Here is a 21,319-nt window from a genome sequence, read left to right as displayed (position 1 = left end):
ACACGTGGTCCGGTTCTCAGCGAGGTGCCTACAACAGCCCCTGATTACCGACGACACATCTTTGGCGGTGTCTCCTGTACCCGAGGTCGCAGGCTCCTCGGCCCACACCCTGACTACAGATACCGAAGCCACGCTTGGCATTGAAACACAGAATGTGGACAGGTCCACCTCCACTCAAGGTGTCTTCAGACCTTCCTCTTCTTTCTCCATCAAGGCTTTCACCAAGTCTAAAGCTACCATGCACCCTAAGAGACCAGCTACACAGGGCCCATCTCCAGGCCCCATGCCTAAGAAACAGATGCTTAAAATGGCTGAGGATTTAATTACTCTTATCAGAGGTTCTCAGCCACCTCTGGACAAAAGACCCAGAGTGGAGGAAGATTCCCCCTCCTCTGATCAGGGCTCCATTATTTCAGAGCACTCTGATTATCAGGAACAGTCTTACTCTCCTTTTGAAGACTCTGATGCAGAGGAATCTATTCCTTCTGTATCCCCCCCTGAGGATTACTCATTTGGTGAAACTCTGCATACCTTAAGGGAACACTTCCACTGGGAAGGCCAGGATTATTCAGATTCCAAGAAAAGGCTCAGGGAATTTCTTTTGTTACCCCAGCACAGGCCTCTGGCTATACCTCCTGTCCTGGACATCCTAGATGATGTTTACTCGGAGGCCTGCCTTAACCCGGACTCTCTCCCTCCAGCTCCAATTGAGCCTGACAGGTACTACAGGGTTCCTGACTCACACCAATTTCTATACAAAAGCCATACTGCTGATCTAGATACCATCTCACAGGGGCCCAAGGGAGTTGAGGCCTCCATTGCCAAAAACCCATTGCCTTCCGAGAGAGATTCCAGATCCTTAGAAAGGTGAGGAAAAAAGGTATATACCTCGGCTACCTTATCCATGAGGGCCTTAAACTGTCAGTTTCATATGCTAAAATACCAACAGTTTCTGTTATCTCAATTGAAAAGTAAAATGTCACAACCTGAACAACCAGACATGAAGGAGTTGCAGGATTTGATGCATAGTGCAGAACAAGTGGGTAAACATACCTTACAATGTGGTTTTGATGCAATAGAGGCCTCATGTAGAGCTGCTGTTACAGGCTCAGTCATACGTAGGCATGCCTGGCTCAAGGAACAAGCCTTGCCTGATCATGTCAAAGCTAAATTACTAGACGCCCCTCTTCAAAAGGATGTACAATTTGGGGCAAATGCTGAGGAAGTATTATGGAAGATGGAGGAAAAGGCTAAATCAATGCAAACTGTGAAAGAATTTCTACAGGTTCAAACCCAGCGTTTTAGTAGAAATTGGCCTTCCAAGAACTGGTCCTTTCCTGCCATAGACAGACCCCAAAGAAGCAGATACAGGCGCCCGAGGGGCAGAGGACAAACAAGGATCGTACAGAGGCAGACAATGGCAAGCTCCTACACAAAGAGGTGGTGAGGACAACTCGCAATCTTTCAGAAAGCAAAACCAATGACTTTCCCCTTTGCATGCCAACCAGGTCTCAAATGGCAGCACCCTTAGGAGGAAAGCTGGCACTATTCTCAAAAAATTGGCATATTGTCACAAAGGACAAATGGATCCTGAACATTATAAACAGAGGCTACAAATTCCATTTTCATACCCTTCCAAAAATGAAAGGCATGCCAAACCTGCCACACAATCAAAGGGCAAAGGCACAAAAGCAAATTTCAGATCTTATAAACATGAAAGCTATCCAAGAGGTACCTACACACGAACAAGGTCAAGGTTTTTATTCCAGGCTATTTCTGGTGCCAAGGAAGGGCAAAGATTGGAGACCTATTTTGGATCTTTCCATCCTAAACACATTCTTACTGCACCAAAATTCAAGATGCTCACTCTACAGCAACTTCTTCCCATGCTGGGCAAGGAGTCTTGGCTGGTAACATTGGACCTCAAGGAGGCATACCTGCACGTCCCAATCAGACAAAATTGCAGAAGATACCTCAGATTTCTTGCAGGTTCAATACATTATCAATTCTCTGCATTGCCCTTTGGTTTATCTACTGTGCCCAGAGTATTCACGAAATGCCTGGCATCAGTAATTGCCTACTGCAGACTTCAAGGGATACAAATATACCCTTATTTGGACGACTGCCTGATCCAAGCGGACAGCAAGCACATTCTTCTGAAACATCTGGCTTATGTAATAATGTTATTAAACTCTCTAGGATACACAGTCAACAAAGAGAAATCAAGACTAATACCCTCTCGGAAGATAAATTTCCTGGGTGCCAATTTGGACACAAACACCCAGATGGCCTACCTCACGCCAGAGAAGCAGGGACAACTAATTCAATATTTCAGAACACTGGCAAATTGCACCAGGCTGACTGCAAGGAAAATCCTGCAGGCTCTGGGATTCATGGCATCTTGCATCTTACTAATCCCATGTGCAAAGTTGCATATGAGAAAACTACAATGGTGCCTAAAAAACATATGGTCTCAACACAGCCACAGTTTGGAAACAACAATACCACTAATTCCATGTCTGCAAAAGGAATTTCTGTGGTGGGCTCAAGCATGCCAAACAAACACAGGTCTTCCATTCAGCAAGCCTCAAGCAAATCAAGTCATCACAACAGATGCCTCGGACTACACCTGGGGGGCACACATGACAGACCGGTGCATTCAGGGCAAATGGACCCAAAAAGAAAAGCACCTTCACATCAATCAAAAAGAAATGCTAGCAGTGATAAATGCTATTACAGCCTTCAAGGACCTTCTACAACCAGGTCAGCTATTGATAAGAACAGACAACACCACAGTTATGTGGTACATAAACAAGCAGGGAGGAACACATTCTTATCCCCTATGCAGACTGGCCATGCCACTTTGGAACATGGCCATGGACTTACAAATGGGACTACAAGCACAGTACTTACCAGGCAAGGAAAACACGCTGGCAGACAACCTAAGCAGGAATATGACAGATCCACATGAATGGAAGTTGCATCCAAAAGTTTTTACAGAAATAATTCAAGAATGGGGAAGGCCAGACATAGATCTCTTTGCCTCCTACAAGAATCATCAATTGACAAAAGTCTGCACAAGGATCTTCCATCCAAAGGCCTGGAGAGTGGATGCTCTCTCTTTCAGTTGGACATCAATGACAGTTTATGCTTTCCCACCTCTTCCTCTGCTGCCCAAAGTCCTATTGAAGACCAGAGCAGACAGACCAAACATGATCCTCAGTGCTCCAGACTGGCCAAGGCAACACTGGTACCCACTCCTGAGGAGCCTGACGCATTGTCCACCATGGACCCTGCCTCTAATGCCTCTTCTTCTGACTCAGCACAGCTTCAAAACTCTTCACAGTCAGCTGAAGACACTCAATCTAGCCGCATGGAAGATTCCTTAGCATCACAGCAGGCCCTGCTCTCCAAGGAGGTGCAGGATGTCCTTTTGGAGGCCAGAAGGCCATCAACTAGAAAAGCTTACTCTGCAAAGTGGAAACGTTTTTGTGTTTGGAATGAGAAAAGGGGTCAATGCCCTGGAAAACTGAATTTACCTCAAATACTACAATATTTGGCCGAACTGCTAAGCAGTGGACTTTCGTTCTCCTCCGTCAAAATCCATGCCTCAGCCATTTCTGCAGAATACAACACTGATCCACCTTTATTCTCTCACCCTCTATTAAGACAGTTCCTCAGAGGGGCTAAGAATGTAAGACCTCCAAGAAAACAACCAATACCTGCTTGGGATCTTAATTTCATTCTGGAAAAACTGACTTTGCCCCCTTTTGAACCAGCTGCCTCATCAGATTTACAATATTTGTCCTGGAAAACAGCTTTCCTTCTGGCTATCACTTCAGCTCGTAGAGTTTCAGAACTACAGGCTCTTATGGCTGTCCAGCCTTTATCATCTTCCATCAGGACAGAGTTTCATTATGTACCAACCCGTCCTTTATGCCTAAAGTGGTATCCAGGGTAGCCTTAAATCAGGCCATACATTTACCTACTTTTTATCCTAATCCTCAAAACAAAGGGGAGAGATTACTGCATTCCTTGGACATCCACAGACAACTGCGTTATTATTTGGACAGAACAAATCCTTTCAGAAAATCAGAACAGCTTTTTGTGGCCTATGCGGTAGGAGCCCAAGGAAAGTCAGTATCCAAACAGACAATCTCAAAATGGATAGCCCACTGCATACGTTTTTGCTATTCCTTTCAATGCAAAACTGTTCCTACAGGCATTAGAACTCATTCCACCAGGGCCACAGCCACCTCTGCAGCCTTCCTCAGAGGGGTTCCTACTAAGGATATTTTAGAAGCAGCCACTTGGAGTTCTGTGCATACCTTCTCTAAGCACTACAACCTACCATTATACTCCAAGTCTAGAGCAGGCTTTGCCACTGCAGTCTTGCAGGGCATTTTGGCTCCTCCTAGCTCCACCTAGTGCCTACCATCCCTTTCTTAGCTTTGGGATTCTACCCATATGTTATGACTGCAGCTGTATGCACGATGAACATAGTACAGTTTTGTACCTACCATAAATGTAGATGTTCGAGTGCTAATACAGCTGCAGTCCAGGTTTCCCTCCCTCCTTCCCCTCTAGGGGTATTCTTTTATGGTGTATTTGCTTGCAATTACTGTTTTTTGATTATATTGCATTGCATTATTACATTATTTTATGTATTGCCTTCCTTCTGGGGGCACCTGACATCTGGGGCAAGAAAGACTGAAGAAAATGGCGTCGGCTGGTTCCTTTATACCCCTGTCGTACTGACATCAGGGAAGAAGCGACGACAACCGACGCCGGACCTAGACTTTGGAATTCGGCCGACCGAGGACCCGCCTGACGGCAGGAGAACCCATCTGTTATGACTGCAGCTGTATGAGCACTCGAATATCTACATTTATGGTAGGTACAAAACTGTACTTTCTGCATTATGACTTTATTTAGCAACAGATGATACTTTGTTCCATATTACTTTTTTTATTGCCCTTTTGTTCTGTTGCCATGATTGAGTTTTCTTCTAAATGACTATAAACTCTGTCAGCATCATTTCCAGTGTATAGTTTATACGTAGTTGGAAGGCAGATTATTGGTGTGTAATTTTTAGGGTAGCTTGCAGGTTCGCTCTTAAGTAGGAACATTGTTTTTCCTGTTGTTAGCTAGGTTGGTGTCTGTTTAGGGTGCTCATATAAATACTTCTTACTCATGGCTAAATCTTCATGCAGAGATGTTAATACTTTTAACCAGAAGTTAGGTACTGTATCTGGGCCTGGTGTTATCCAATTAGAGACTTTTCTTAACTTTGTTTCAATCTCTTTGGCTGTTAATTCATCCCATTTCATATCCTGTACCTTTGAACTTTTTACTTCTTCTATCCGTTTAGCATCTTTATGTTCCACAGGATCTTCATAAATACTTCTCCAAAATGTATCTAGTAGTTCTTTTTTGGGTGGTCTTTCAATTCCTTTTATCTTGTTTCCCAATTCTGTATAAAGCTTTTTGGGGTCATCAATAAATTGCTTATTTTGTACATTTTTTTTATATTTATCTGTGTATCGTCTAAGTTTTTCTGCCTTTGCTGATATTTTTAATTTATTATTTGCGATGGTGCATGACAAATCCTGATACGGTATAGTACTGCGCATTGCTTTTATCATGTCTATCTTTGAGTACTTTTGTTGATCTCTTCCCACTTTTGTACTATAACAGTGACACGTTGTCTTGACTGCTTTATAATTTTCTCTATTCGATACTTCCATGATGGTGTTGAGTTTCTCCCCTTCCTTTCCCTTACTACCCTGTGTTCTTGTGTTACAGTTTTATCACTTATTAATTTAGCTGCAAAGTAATATATCCTGTTTACTTCTGTTATATTGCATGGATCTCTAAGGGCAGTCCTAATTAATGTGTTCATTTGTTTTATCAAACTTCTGACTTTTTTGGGTTTCATTGACCTACTTCAGTCTATTTCTTTCATTGATCTTGATATATATTAAATAAAGCAACTCATTTCATCCTATGTCCTCGGTTGCTCTATCATATGAGGACTCACTGGCCTGTCACTCCTCAACACTTGACTGCTCCTGAGTTGCCACTGTTTCCTGTACCTTCTCTTGCTCTCCAGCTTCAAGTGAACGTTTATACTGGTTTCCTGTGGAAGGCTCTGTGACGCCCATGCTCTGGCCCAGCAATCAAGGAGTCTTAATCCTCACCACTAACACCAGAGAAGGTGTCTCATATACGAGAAAAGGATAACAAATACACACAGTAAAGTGCAATTTCCTTTAAGAGCACACATAGATCACAGTCAGTCTGGGGCTGGTCACTCCCTTGGTCTCCAATAAGACTCCCCACTGGCTCTCCAGGTCCCCACTAAGACTTCCCACTGGCACAGCTATAGGGTCCAGATCTCAGCCTAGCTGGGCAAGCTAAAATCTCCAGCACCCTTTTTGTCCAACAAGTGCTTCGTGTACCTTCCCAAGTAGCTGACCACACACACACTTTGAGATGAGAGTTTATACAACCACACAGACACTTCTGGGGAAGGCTGGCACAGATTCTCCAGCTGTGCCCCTTTTACCCAGACTATACGGTAGTACCCTGCCACCCAGCTAATAATTATCAGCTACTCAAAAGCCCTTAAAAGGGTGTCCAATTATTACTGTGCAGTATTATTATCCAAATAAAATCCAACTAAACAGTCTCAAGGCTTATTAGAGCAACTTGGTACATGATCCTTATATACATGCAATGTACTCTAGAGCTTAACTTATCTCCACACAAACTAGCCACAGTTAAAATGTTTTAAAATATTTAATAAATAATTAAAACCACAAGACAATACTTTCTGCTACACAGTCAGTGCTAGTCAAGAGTTCAGAGATCCCACAGAAATACTTAAAATAAATCATTAGTACAGTTCTGACATCACAGAAAAGCACTTAGTCTAATATTTCTAGCTTCTAGCTATCCCTAAAAGAAAACACAAGTGCTCACATGCTGGGGTCCACACTACCTTATCTGCTGGCCTTCTCTTCCTTTGGTCTGTGAGGGGAGCAGCTATGGTACTATAACAGGGGACAAACTTTCTGTAGTACCCTGATGTCCCTAAACACATGTGAGCAAGAGGCAGTGCCGTCAGTTGGATGATCAAGACAAAAATGCTTAATGCCTTCTGATTCTCTGTTTAAATTGAAACTGCAGTTCTGATAAACATTACATCATTTCTTTTACACTTCCTGGTGTTCCCAGGCTACACATTAACTGCGTTTACATTCTTAACATCTCCCTTTTGTTATCTTGCAGCTGGTCAGGAACAGAGCAATAAAAATACATTTGCATGTTTAAATCTAGCAATTTAGCTCTTGGTTAAAACAATAGAAAGAATTTCTTCATCTAGACTTTTCGGCACCACTGTCTACATCAAGGAGTCACCACATGCTTTACTTTCGTCAGTAAAGTGCACTGTTGCCACATTTATTTCCAGTTCCACATGTAACAATATTTCTTTACATTTAAAACAACAAGCCTGTAGTTTACATTCATATTTACAAATGACAGAATTATCTGCAAAATTCTATCTGGCTAGGCTGGCACACTTCACCCTTCTCTACCAGTCTTCACATTTCTCCCCCCTGGAGAACTCAAGCTAGTTTTTCAAGTGACCCTTCAGAAACGCCGCTTGAGAGGATTAGGTCTATCTGGGTGTACCTCACCCCATTTCCTGTCTTGAGAGCCCATCTGCATTGGCATTGCTACTCCCACTGCGGTGCTGCACTGACATATCATATGCTTGCAACCCTAGGCTCCATCTTAGTAACTTGGCATTTTGCTGGCTGGCTCTGTTTAACCATATTAGGGGGTTGTGATCTGTCATAACAGTGAATTTCCTTCCATACAGATAAGGCTGAAGTTTCTGCAGTGCTCACACTATGGCTAGACATTCCTTTTCTACAGCTGCATAGCATTCCTCCTTGGGTTGGAGCCTATGACTGAGATCAACCTCTGGGTGCTCTTCCCCCTCTGAAGAAATTTGGCTAAGTACAGCCCCTCACCCCATGGTTTGAAGCATGCACCTGCACAACAAATTATTTGCTGTAATCTGGACTGGCTAACACAGGGGCTCCTCCCAAAGCTTCTTTAAGCTTCTGGTATGCCTGCTCACATGCTGGGGTCCACACTACCTTATCTGGCCTGTTCTTCCTTGTCAGGTCTGTGAGGGGAGCAGCTATGGTACTATAACAGGGGACAAACTTTCTGTAGTACCCTGATGTCCCTAAAAATGCCCTCACCTGATTTTTAGTAACAGCTGCAGGCCATGCCTGAATGGCTTCCATTTTGGCAGGTTCTGGCCTTATCTTACCACTCGCCACTCTGTCCTAGGTAGGAGACCTCCGCCATACCCACCCAATATTTGTTTGGCTTAATGGCCAACCCTGCCCTCTGTAGTCTGCCCAGCACCTCCCTGACATGCTGAAGTTGCTGTGGCCAGGAATGGCTGTAGATGGCAATATCATCTAGGTAAGCAAGGGTAAACCCTCCTACTCCTACAAGGATATTATCTACCAGCCTCTGGAAAGTAGCTGGAGCATTCTTCATCCCATAGGGCATCTTTGTGAATTCATACAAGCCAAAAGGAGTCACAAAGGCTGACTTCTCTCTAGCACTGGGAGTCAAGGGCACCTGCCAGTAACCCTTGGTAAGATCAGTGGTTGTAAGATACTTAGCCCCACCCAGCTGCTCTAGGGCCTCATCTGTCCTAGGCATGGGGTAAGGATCCGACTCGGTGTGACTGTTTAATTTCCTGTAGTCCACACAGAACCTGGTGCTGCCATCCCTCTTTGCCACCAGCACCACTGGGGAGGCCCTTGGACTGTTGGACTCTTGAATGACCCCTAGTTCCAATATCTCCTGTACCTCCTTCCTCAGGGTCTGTCTGACTCTCTCAGGCCCCCTGAAAGGGGCCTGCCTAATAGGCCTTTGGGGTTCTCTGTCCACCTGGTGCTGCACCAGGTGGGTGCACCCTGTTTTCCCAGTGAACATGTCCCCAAATTCCTGCAACACTGCTCGGGTTTCTCGAACCTGGGTAGGAGATAGCTGCTGGGACATTGCTACCCCTTTCACTGAGGTGTCAGCCTGAGTCTCACTGAGGAGATCAGTCCCCAGATCTCCCTCAGACTCCTCCTGCAACCCACTGCATATGCTCAGCACAAGGGCCTCCCTATCTTATGGTAAGCTTTCATCATGTTAACATGGTACAATTTGTGCCCCTGCCATCTGCCTAGCAGTTCCACCATGTAGTTAACATCACTTACTTTTCTTACCACCTTGTAGGGACCCTCCCAAGCTGCTTGCAGCTTGTTGTGTCTGACAGGAATGAGAACCATTACCTGCTGCCACACAGCATACTCTCTAGCTCGAGCATTCCCGTCATACTACACCTTTTTCTGTTGTTGGGCTTCTGCCAAGTTCTCCTGGGCCAATCCCATGAGTTCCCTGAGCCTTGTCCTGAGGTTTAGGACGTATGCCACAACAGACTCCTTGTGAGACTCGCACTTATCTTCCCACTCACCTCAAATTAAATGTAGAGGTCCCCTCACCCTATGCCCATACAGCAACTCAAAGGGTGAAAAACCTGTGGATTCCTGGGGAACCTCTCTGTAACCAAACAACAGATGGAGCAAATATTTGTCCCATTCCCTCTTAAACTGATCTCCAAATGCCCGTAGCATGGACTTGATTTTAGAGTTTAATCTCTCAGCAAGACCATTAGTCTGGGGATGGTAGGGGGGGGTCTACATGTGCTTCACCCCACAGGACTTCCACAGACAAGCCAGCAGGTCTGACATGAAATCAGCACCTCTGTCAGTTAGTATTTCTTTTGGGAAAACTACCCTGCTGAAAATCTCTAACAAAGCATTTGCCACCTTCTCTGCCTCAGTGGAGGACAAAAGCCACTGCCTCAGGGTATCGTGTAGCATAATCCACTACCACTGGGATATACTTTTTCCCTGTGGAACTTGGGGTACTCAGAGGCCACACAATATCCGTAGCTACCCTCTGAAATGGCTCCTCAATCACAGGTAAAGGCATCAAAGGAGTTCTCACTTTGTCTCCTGCCTTGCCTACCTTTTGGCACTGCTCACAGGTCCTGCAGTACCCTGTTACATCTCTGGAAATTCCAGGCCAATAGAAGTTCTGCATAGTACGCCTCTTTGTACATTTTATGCCCATATGATCTGCAAAGGGAATATCATGGGCTATGACTAGAAGCACCAGACGGTAGGCTCTAGGCACTACCAACTGCTGTACTCTCTCACCATCTAGCTGTCCCTCAGGTGTCCATTCTCTGTATAGTAACCCTTTGTCCCAGTATACAGATTCCCCCTTTCCTTTGAGAATCAGGTGCCTCGCTAGCTACATGCCTCAGGCCTTGCAGTGTAGGGCCAGCTCCCCTTCCAAAGGAAGTTTGGCATCCTCTGACAGTGGTGCCTCACTGTTAGCCTGGGTACTACTACTCACCTCTACCTTTGCAGTCACTCTCTCCAAGGGACCATCAGTACCCACAAGCAGCTGTGGCTCATATTTAGTTTCACTGCTACTGAGTACATCCCTCCCTGATGTAACCACCTCACCAGTCCTGGCTGCAAGTATGCAGTCTGTCTGGGTCTCCCCCAGGCTACCAGACCCACGTGCTTGTCTCCTAGTCTGACTGTGTGTAACTGCATCAGCACATGGTACTGCCTCATCCAAATCCTTCCCTCTTAGGACATCTGCAGGATGGTAGTTTAGTACCCCTGTTGTCTCAAGACAGCCTACTATTGGCATTTTGTCTTTCCCACTTACTGGCTCCCTCACCTTTGGTTCCCCACCTTGCTTTTGTGGACATCTGTATGCCACATGGCCCCACTGGTTGCATTCAAAACATTTAACCCTAGCCCCTGGACATATAACTGGACTAGTGGCTTCCCCTGCTACTGGCAGATTCTGTTGGGGCAGTCTGTGCTGCCCACCATGGGTTTTTTAGACCCATGAGCAGTACTGGGAGTCCCCTTCCTGTGCAGGGCTGCCCTACTTGCCAGGTATAGGTCTCCCTTCTTCCCCAACTCATCTGAAGTAGCACATTGTCTATCAGCTAACCAGATCCCCATGTCCTCAGGCAAAGTACTAAGGGCTTGTTCCCTCACCAAAAGGTCTGCCAGCCCTTCAAAAGTGGTGACCTGACATCCATTCACCCACCTATGGAAATAAGTGCTCAATTCAACAACATATTCACTCACACATTCATCTGCCTTGCGTCTATGCTCATGAAACTTTTTCCTATACATTTCAGGTGTTAACATAAACAGTTCTAAAAGACATTTCTTAACAGCAGTATAATCAAAACATACAAAGTCAGACATTTTGGACTGCTTTACCATGGAGTAAGGGGGTCAGGAACCATACCCAGAGCCCTTGGTCAGCTTCATACTGTTTACATACCCTCTCAAACATATGAATGAAACTATCAAAATGATCCCCCTCTTTAAACTGCAGAAGAAATTTACTGACCTTTTGTATTTCTGGGGTCGAGTTACTCCCTTCCCATTACCTCCATAACTCTGGCGAAGAGTCAGCATCTCCTTTTCATGCTGCTGCTGCCTCTCTTGTTCCTCAGCTTGCAGACATAATAGTGTCTCATTCTCCTCAGCCTGCAAACGTCGCAGTCTCTCATTTGCTTCTAATTCCACACGCCTGGCCTCCAACTCAAGTCTCTTTAGCTCCAGCTGGATTTTTAAGTCCACTGCAGAAAGCTTGAGCTGTCCATTCTCTGAGGGAATTATATCTCCACTGCCAGTCTGATTGTCCTCCTGGTTGCTGTTTTCTGATGCAGCTGTAACCAAGGTTGCAGTCAGGTCTGGCTTAGTCAGGTCTCCATGCACCAGTCCCTTAGCCTGGCACATCTCCGCCAGCTGGCTCCTTGTCAGCTTTCCATACTCCTCTGCTGATATGCTACCTGCTCACCCTGACTAACTAAGCTAACAAAAGAAATGAAACATCTGTGATCTGAACTCTGAATATTCATTGCGTGGCTGTTTTGAATACAAAACACCTTCAAAGCCCACTGTACACAAGCTACAGGATTCACTCTACCCACACCACTACAAGCCAAATAGTATTTGCAAACTAATTAATGTGTGATGTGGATATCCCACCTCTGCCAAACACAAATGTGAGGATATCCCAACCACTGCCACCAGTTAATATGTAACGCCTGTGCCCTGGCCCAGCAATCAAGGAGTCTCAATCCTCACCACTAACACCAGAGAAGGGTGTCTCTTTTATATGAGCAAAGGATAACAAATACACACAGTCAAGTGCAATTTTCCTTAAGAGCACACAGAGATCACAGTCAGTCCGGGGCTGGTCGCTCCCTTGCTCTCCAGGTCCCCAATAAGACACCCCACTGGCACAGCTTATAGGGTCCAGATCTCAGCCTAGCTGGGCAAGCTAAAAATCTGCAGCACCCTCTCTGTCCAACCAGTGCTTCGTGTACCTGCCCAAGTAGCTGACACACGCGCGCGCGCACGCACACACACACACACACACACACACACACACACACACACACACACACACACACACACTTTGAGATAAGAGTTTATACAACCACACAGACACTTCTGAGGAAGGCTGGCTCAGGTTCTCCAGCTGTGCCACTTTTAACCAGATTATGCAGTAGTACCCTGCTACCACTCAGCTAGTAATTATCAGCTACTCAAAGGCCCTTAAAAGGGTGTCCAGCTATTACTGTGCAATATTATTATCCAATTGGTAGTATGACTAAACAGTTTCAAGGCTTATTAGAGTGACTTGGTACAGGATCCTTATATACATGCAATGTACTCTAGAGCTTAACTTATCTCTACACAAACCAGGCACAGTTAAAAGGTTTTAAAATATTTAATAATAAATAAAACCACAAGACAATACTTTCTACTACACAGTCAGTGCTAGTCAAAAGTTCAGAGATTACACAGAAATACTTAAAATAAATCATTAATGCAGTTTTGACATCACAGAAAAACACTTAGTCTAATCTTTCTAGCTTCTAGCTATCCCTAAAAGAAAACACAAGTCTAAGATAACTTACATGTGAGCAAGAGGCAGTGCTGTCAGTTGGATGATCAAGACAAAAATGCTTAATGCCTTCTGATTCTCTCTGTTTAGATTGAAACTGCAGTTCTGATAAACATTATATCATTTCTTTTACACTTTGCTGGTGTTCCCTGGCTACACATTAACTGCGTTTACATTCTTAACATCTCCCTTTTGTTATCCTGCAGCTGGTCAGGAACAGAGCAATAAAAATACATTTGCATGTTTAAATCTAGCAATTTAGCTCTTGGTTAAAACAACAGAAAGAATTTCTTCATCTAGACTTTTCGGCACCACTGTCTACTTCAAAAGGTCACCACATGCTTTACTTTGGTCAGTAGAGTGCACTGCTGTTACATTTATTTCTAGTTCCACGTGTAACAGTATTTCTTTACATTTAAGACAACAAGCCAGTAGTTTACATTCGTATTTACAAATGACAGAATTATCTGCAAAATTCTATCTGGCTAGGCTTCACCCTTCTCTACCAGTCTTCACAGGCTCCAAGATATCTTCATATAGCAACTGATTGGTAGCTTCCCATTCCACTGGTTTCTCTTTAATTTGTATGTCTATTGCTCTAGCCTGCTGTGATGCTTTCCGAGTTATTTTCTTCAGTGAATCATTCACTTTGCAGGTACTCCATAACCTCAATTTCTGTTTCTTTGACTTCTCCATTGTTGATCTTTTTTCTACTTTTCCTCTTTGTTTTCTTATTTTTTGTATTGCAAAGGTTTACATGTCTGAATTCCTTTCCCTGTATTTCTCTTCAGATATCTTTGGTGCTGCTCTTTTTGTATTGATTAGTTTTGCTTTCTCCTTTGCATAAATATTACACCATGTTAAATCTCCTTTTCCTTCCCATGTCCGTATTTCTTCCTCAGTTGTCTGCTGATCTTCCTGTTTCTCCTTACTTTGGGGACTCGTTCCATCATGCTGTGATGTAACCTGTGGGTAGTAGGGTACATATTGTTATGCATGATTATAATTAAATTTAGCCAGAAGTCGTCTGGCAGGACTGTGAGAAAAGGTTGGGTGGATATATTACATAGTATCAATTGTAGTGAAGTGTGCAAGATTTTGAAGTATGACTCAGTAAAGATAGTTTTAAGATATTTGCTTAGAAATCCTTACATAGATATTTTATATCCCAAGTTAATTGTAGTAGATTATCACTTAGATTCATAGTAATTGTTGGAGGTGTGTATGTTGAGGGAAAGTTGAAACTGGGAGCATTTTCTTTGGAATTTTGCAGATTTGACAGTTTAAAGACTAGTTGCAAAGTGCTCTGGAGCAAACAGTGAGGACTTAACCTTATTATCTTTAATTATGTTGGCAGCAAGAAAAATAACTGCAAAGTGCAAGTTAGGAGTTGAAGCAACCTTGGAAGATATGCTAGTGTTATAAAGGAACGCAGATACTTGGAGGGGGATTTGTTAGACAAAACAACTAGATGCATACCCTTAAGTGGAACTTGTGGGACTTCCCAGTGCAGACCAAAGTAATGGGTAAGGGGGGATGGGATGTAGACTTGTGGTTAGAAAAATATCTTTAGTTGGGAATGCTGAAAGGTTTATCTAAGAAGAAAAGTGAATATGGAAATGTAATGAGAATATGGTGGTGATTTTAGATGCATGTTTGATAAATTGCGAGTACAATACACTTGTTTGGAAATGATTTGGAGAATTGGAGGAATTGTTAATTGTACAACAGCTATCAAACACAGATAAATAATAATATGCAACCGGTCAGTAATACAAGAACTTTAATGAGATGAGCTGTTTTCCTCTGACGTCTCGGACGTAGCCTTCAAGGAGTAAAGAACCTCAAAAACACATACAATTTATATAATAGCAGCAATCAATAATTAACTAATTATACAATTAGAAAATTAAACAATAAAATAGAACAATTAAGAAACTAAATTAATACTCTCCAATTCAATTCCTCGTTTAACCCACGAGGGTATAAAGTGCCAAACTTTAAAATATAAACAGATTCTTTAAATAGTAACTGCTTTTAAAATTATTTACATCAAACTGAGATACATTAATTTGTTAATTGTAGCAGTTTATTGATGACCACAGTTCATCATTTGTATGCACAACTACTAAAATTAGGACTATATTCACATAGTTAAGCAGCCCTTCTTTTTGTTTATCTTGAGCCAGTTCTGGATGTATGCTGGTTGATAAAGAAATAAAACATCATTCCTTGATAACAGACATCTAGCTGCATTTTTAGGTTATTTGAGGAATACCAATACAAGGTAGGATGAAGATTTTGATTTAAAGTAAAATCATTTTTTCTTTTCTTTAGGTAAGCTCTGATCCATCTATGTACATTGAGGTGGAAAATGAACTTGTATCAGTGGCAGGAGTTAAACTGAGTAAGCTAAAGTGCAATAGAGAAGGCAAAGAATGGGAAACAGTCCTCACAAGTCGCATTCTTACAGCAGCAGGCAGCTGGTAAGTGTTTTGTTTTGCTTTGTTTTTCTTTAAAGGTTTTCTTTTGTCTCAAGTAAGGGTCTTAGTAGCAGGTGTGTTACATTTTACATTCATAGCTCTAGATTTCAGTAACAATTAGTTATACCACTGTTTAGCAAGGTTTCATAATGCTGCATCTTTCAGAGAGCCAGATTTTACTAAGAAAATCATTTTCTCATGTCAAAAAGTGATACATGTTTTAAAGAAGAGGTGAGTAAATGTCCAGGTTGCAGAAATTAATGCTTCAGAAATGGTGGTTATTGTATGTTATACTATGCTGCCACAGACATAGGTTGGAGTACCATGGGGACAGACACATGGCGAGCAAATCATAGCCTTGCCGTCCACGTGTAAGGCTGTTAAACTGGCATCCCAGTCTTTTCATGTCATGATCTGATCCTGAGTTTGCAAGGGTTTGAACCTGTGTTTGCCAGCAGAAGGCAGGAGAATTAGGAGAGAAACATTGATGTTCTTCATGTTTCACTGTTGCAGTCATCACCTGTGGATTATCCCTGCTGTGGTAGCCCTCAGCCAGCCTGAATACCAGATTCGGTATTTTTCTGCATCGGCTGCTGTCACTTGTTGACTGACATCAGGTCGTCAGTGCTATAAAGCAAGGCAGCCAACGTCATTACATCAGCCTTTGTTGACATGGAGCCTGTAGCGGAAGCAGTTCACAAGTGTGTTGGTCAGTCGCTATCACAGCTCGAATTTCAGCTGAAAATCTCTAAAGCTAAGTAGCCCGTTGGGGATCCTTTTTTCTTGCACTAACCGATGTCCGAATAAGTTAACAGTTGTCTCGCCTGTGGAAAGCAGATCCCACACAGAGACTTCCATTCATACTGCATCACTTATTTAGACCCAGACCACGACGTCCCCCGTTGCCGGTTATGTGTGCTTTTTAACACAAGAACCATTCGTCGTAGAGCTCTTATCATAGACGGGTATTTTCATCTTCGCTTTCCGAAATGCGTCCATCAACCAGCAATCCATAGACATTCTGAAAAAACGTAGAGATAAAGATAGAGACAGACCACACAAGGTTAAGCCTTCCAACGATGCTACCGGTAAGCAGGTAGTCAGTTCTCCGGAAATTCAGTGAGGTGCTTTCACAGCCCCTGATGCCCGATACAATATCTGTGCAGGCCTCTACCGAAACCCTTTCGGAGTCCGGTATGCCGCAGAAATCTTTGTCTTCCGAGCCTTTGGTTGTCTGTGCCTCGGTTGGGTCCGGAGCTGCTTCGCAGGCACAGGCTTCCAAGGAGGCCTCTCGCACTACTGATTCTAGACAAAAAATGACGTCTTCTTATCCGACTACCGTTTCTCTCAGACTGATGGATACTCTTAGGCCTAGAAGCCAGGTCACACCTAGAAAATCTACCTCTGGTCTCCATCTTGCTCCTACTCCACCACCCCAAGCCCAAATGCTTAAGATGGCGGCGGATCTTATCTCCCTTATCAGGGGTAGTCAGGCCACATCTTCTAAAAGGAAAAAAACACCCTTCTCCTGAAATATTGACAGAGCAGGATTCTGAGGAATCTGATTATTCAGTTTTTGAAGAGGAACAGCAGCCTATTACTGCTTATGAAGACTTAGATGCAGAGGAATCCATTTGTTCTGCTTCCCCACCAGAAGACCTTTCCTTTGGGGAAACCCTTCCCACCCTCAGGGAACATTTCCACTTGGAATCTCAGGACTTCCCTCAGTCTAGGAAAAGACTTAGAGAGTTTCTAGATCTGCCCCAGCACAGACCCCTGGACATCCCTCCTATTTTAGAAATGGTGGATGATGTTTTCCATGAATCCAGCTTAGCCTCTGACGCCCTCCCACCAGACCTGACAGGTGTTACAGAGTACCGGATTCTCACAAATACCTGTACAGAAATCCTGCTGCAGACCCAGAGGTCATTACACAGGGCCCAAAAGGAGCTAAGTCTAGTTCTGCAAAGAATCCTATTCCTTCTAACAAGGAATCCAGAGCTCTGGACAGATGGGGTAAAAAACTATACACCTCTGCAACCTTAGCTATCAGAGCACTCAACTGTTAGTTCCATATGTTAAAATATCAGCACTACACTTTGGAACTATTAAAACAAAAGATTTCTACCTTTCCTGACTGTGCCAGTTCGAAACAGTTAGCAGATTTACTGCACTCTACATGTCAAATGGTCAAGCACTCTTTGCACTGTGGATATGACACACTAGAAGCCTTAAGCAGGGCAGCAATGTCAGGATCTGTCATTAGGAGGCATGCATCGTTGAAGGAACAACCTCTTCCTTTTCATGTCATGTCTAAATTAATTGATGCACCCTTGGATAATGACAGTTTGTCTGGAGTAAAAGCAGAGGTGCTTAAAAAGATGGACGACAAAGCAGAATCTATGCAAACAGTGAAGATTTCTTTCAGGTTCACTCTCCCAGGTTGAGCAGGAATTTCCCCTCTAAGCACTGTTTTTTTCCTGCACCAAGTAGACGGGGGCAAGGTAAGCCCCGCAGGGACAGACCAACCAGGCCCCTATCCCAGGGACAGCAGCAAACCAAACAGTGGACCACTTCCGCCCCAAAGGCAGGGAGTTCTTAGCCATCCTTCTATGGCAAAAACTCTCAATAACTCCTCCTCCCCCTCTGCCCTCCTTTCACTCACCAAAAGTTAGGAGAAAGCCTATCCCCCTGCAAGGAAAATTGGCTTTCTGTAACAAAGGACCAGTGGGTCTTAAAGATCTTTTTTCAGGGATACAAATTCTGTTTCTGCGAACTCCCAATTCCAAGAGGGTACCCAGTCTTACCTCCAAATCATTGAGCAGAGGCATTGAAACAGTCCAAACTCTCATATCCCAGGGGACAGTAGAACCGGATCCCGCAGCTCAAACAGGCAAAGGTTTTTATTCCAGACTATTCCTTATTCCCAGAAAAAGAGGGCACTTGGCACCCCATACTGGATCTATCCATTCTGAACACCTCCGTGGTGGTCCCCAAATTCAAAATGCTAACTTTGTAGCAGCTGCTGCCTATGCTGACAAAAAATGCCTGGTTAGTGACCCTAGACCTAAAGGATGCCTACCTCCACATCCCCATAAGGGAATCCTGTAGAAAATTCATGAGCTTCAGGGCAGGCTCACAACACTTTCAGTTCTCTGCACTAGCCTTTGGCTTATCTACTGCTCCCAGGGTATTCACCAAATGCTTAGCCCTGGCCATAGCATTTTGCAGACAGAGACATTTTCAGATTTACCCTTATCTGGATGACTGACACATTCAGGCAGAATGCAAAGAAAAGCTGCTGCAGGACCTCCTGTTTGTCAAAACCCTCCTAACTTCCTTAGGGGTTCACCCATCAATGAAAATAAATCAAAGCAGACACCCTCTGGGAGGATCATTTTCCTGGAGGGACTGCTGGACACAGCATCCCAAATGGCCTTCCTATCCCCAAAAAAGCAGAGCTTCCTGCCTCTCTATTTTATCCAGCTGGCTTCCAGAAGTCACCTCACAGCAAGGAAGTTCCTGCAAGCCTTGGGATACATGGCATCTTGCATCCTTCTAATTCCTCTGGCCAGGCTTCACATGAGGAAACTTCAGTGGTATCTAAAGAACCTTTGGTGTCAGCACTCTCAGCCTCTAGAGACCTCTCTCCCTCTGATCTCCTGTACAAGGGCCAAGTTTCTCAGATGGGCAGGGGCCTGTGCCAAGAACAAGGGTCTTCCCTTCATCCTCCATCGTCCTGGGCAGACCATCACCACCGACGCCTCAGACATTGCTTAGGGCGCTCACCTAGCAGGCAGGTGCACCCAAGGCCTTTGGGATGCCCAGCACCTTCCCTTACACATCCGCCAGATGGAAATGATGGCAGTGCAAAAGGCTTTGACATCCTTCCAACCACATCTCAGGCCAGGACTTCTTATCAAAACAGATAACATCACAGTAATGTGGTACATCAACAAACAAGGAGGGACACGAGCTTACCCTCTGTGCAGGCTAGCCATGAACCTCTGGCTTACAGCCTCCTCCATGGGATTGCACCTAATAGCCCAATACCTACCAGGGATCAATAACTCCCTGACAGACCACTTAAGCAGAAACTTACTGGCAGCCCATGAATGGCAGCTCCACAGAAAAATCTTTTTGCAAGTCACTCAGGAGTGGGAAACTCCGGGGGTGGATCTCTTTGCTTTGCATCTCAACCACCAGCTGGACAAATTCTGTACCAGGGAGTATCACCACCTAGCATGGAAGGTGGATGCCTTGCCTTTCCCCTGGAACTCCCTCTTTGTGTACACATTCCCTCCTCTGCCTCTTATTCCCAAGGTACTGATCAAGGTAAGGGAGGAGAGGCCAAAGTCCATCCTCATTGCTCCAGATTGGTCCGAGCAGCATTGGTACCCCTTACTTCACAGCCTCCCAGGCAGCTTCTCCTCATCTCAGACCTCTTGACTCAGGCAGGGGGGGGGGTGCGGCACCCATACTTGCAGACTCTCAAACTGTCAGCATGGCTTATACTCTAAAAGCAAACAAGGGGCCCCTGTTAGGCAAACCAGTCCTAGACATTATCACAGAAGCCAGAAGCCCCAGCACCAGAAAATCTTACGTAGGAAAATGGAAAAGATTCTGCTCCTGGAACCAGTCCAGAGGGGGGGGGATTCCTCACAACCTTCCATCCCTTTTATCCTAGACTATTTAGCAGAGTTACTAAATAGTGGCCTCTCCTTCTCTTCTGTTGAAATCCACGCCTCAGCCATTTCAGCTCATTTCAATACAGATCCACCCCTGTTCTCACATCCTTTGATTAAACAGTTCCACAGAGGGGCTTCGAATATCAGACCTCCCAGAAGGCCACCCACACCAGCCTGGGACCTGAATTATGTTTTGGAAAAACTAACCTAATTACTCTTCGAACCTGTTGCTTCAGCAGAACTCAAATAACTCTCCAGGAAGACTGCTTTCCTGCTAGCTATCACCTCAACCAGAAGGGTTTCAGAACTTTAGGCATTGATGGCCATTGAGCCCTTCATCATTTTCCATGCAGAGAGGGTCTCCCTGAGGACTAACCCCTTCTTTATGCCCAAGGTGGTATCTAATGCGACTCCCAACCAGGCCATACATCTACCCACCTTCTTCCCTAACCCTCAGAACAAGGGGGAAAGAATTCTGCACTCACCAGACATGCACATACAGCTCAGATACTACCTGGACCATACTAAAGCCTTCAGGAAAACAGACCAACTGCTGGTCAGCTTTGCCCCAGTGGCAGAGGGGAAGCCCATTTCCAAGCAAACCATCTCCAAATGGATATCACACTGCATCCATTTCTGCTACAGATTTCATGGGAAACCAGCCCCTAAGTCTATTCGTACCCATTCCACTAGGACAGCCTCCACTTCCACAGCATTTCTGAGAAGAGTTCCCACCAGGGACATCTTGGAAGCTGCCACCTGGACTTCTGTTCATACCTTTACAAAGCATTACCACCTTCCTCTTTTCTCTAAGGCTAGGGCAGGGTTTGCCAGTGCAGTTCTGCAGGGCATGCTGACCCAGGCCTAGGTCTCTTTACTAATCCTACCACCCCTCTCCTAAGCTTTGGGGATCCTCCCACAGGTGATGACTGTAACAGTGAAACATGAAGAACATAGTACAGTTGTGTATACTTACCATAAGTGTAGATGTTCAAGTGTATTCACTGCTGCAGTCCTGGTTTCCCTCCCTCCTTCCCCCTT

The 21,319-nt window shown here is 44.4% G+C and overlaps 1 protein-coding gene across 1 annotated transcript in view; it reads left to right on the top strand.

Moving 5' to 3' along the window:
* The window catches only part of LOC122800348 (protein HIRA), a 1,504,941-nt gene that overhangs the window by 1,154,702 nt on the left and 328,920 nt on the right, over positions 1-21,319 (top strand). Inside the window, exon 17 of the mRNA XM_044069797.1 lies at positions 15,445-15,593. Within this exon, the coding sequence (XP_043925732.1) occupies positions 15,445-15,593 (149 nt within the window). The remainder of the gene's footprint in view (positions 1-15,444; positions 15,594-21,319) is intronic.

The sequence above is a fragment of the Protopterus annectens genome, chromosome 4.part0 (genome assembly GCF_019279795.1).
Source record: "Protopterus annectens isolate FY-2018-M chromosome 4.part0, PAN1.0, whole genome shotgun sequence".
Classification (NCBI taxonomy): Eukaryota; Metazoa; Chordata; order Ceratodontiformes; family Protopteridae; genus Protopterus; species Protopterus annectens.
Note: the sequence above shows the minus strand (reverse complement) of the source record. Positions and strands in the feature narration are given on the sequence as shown.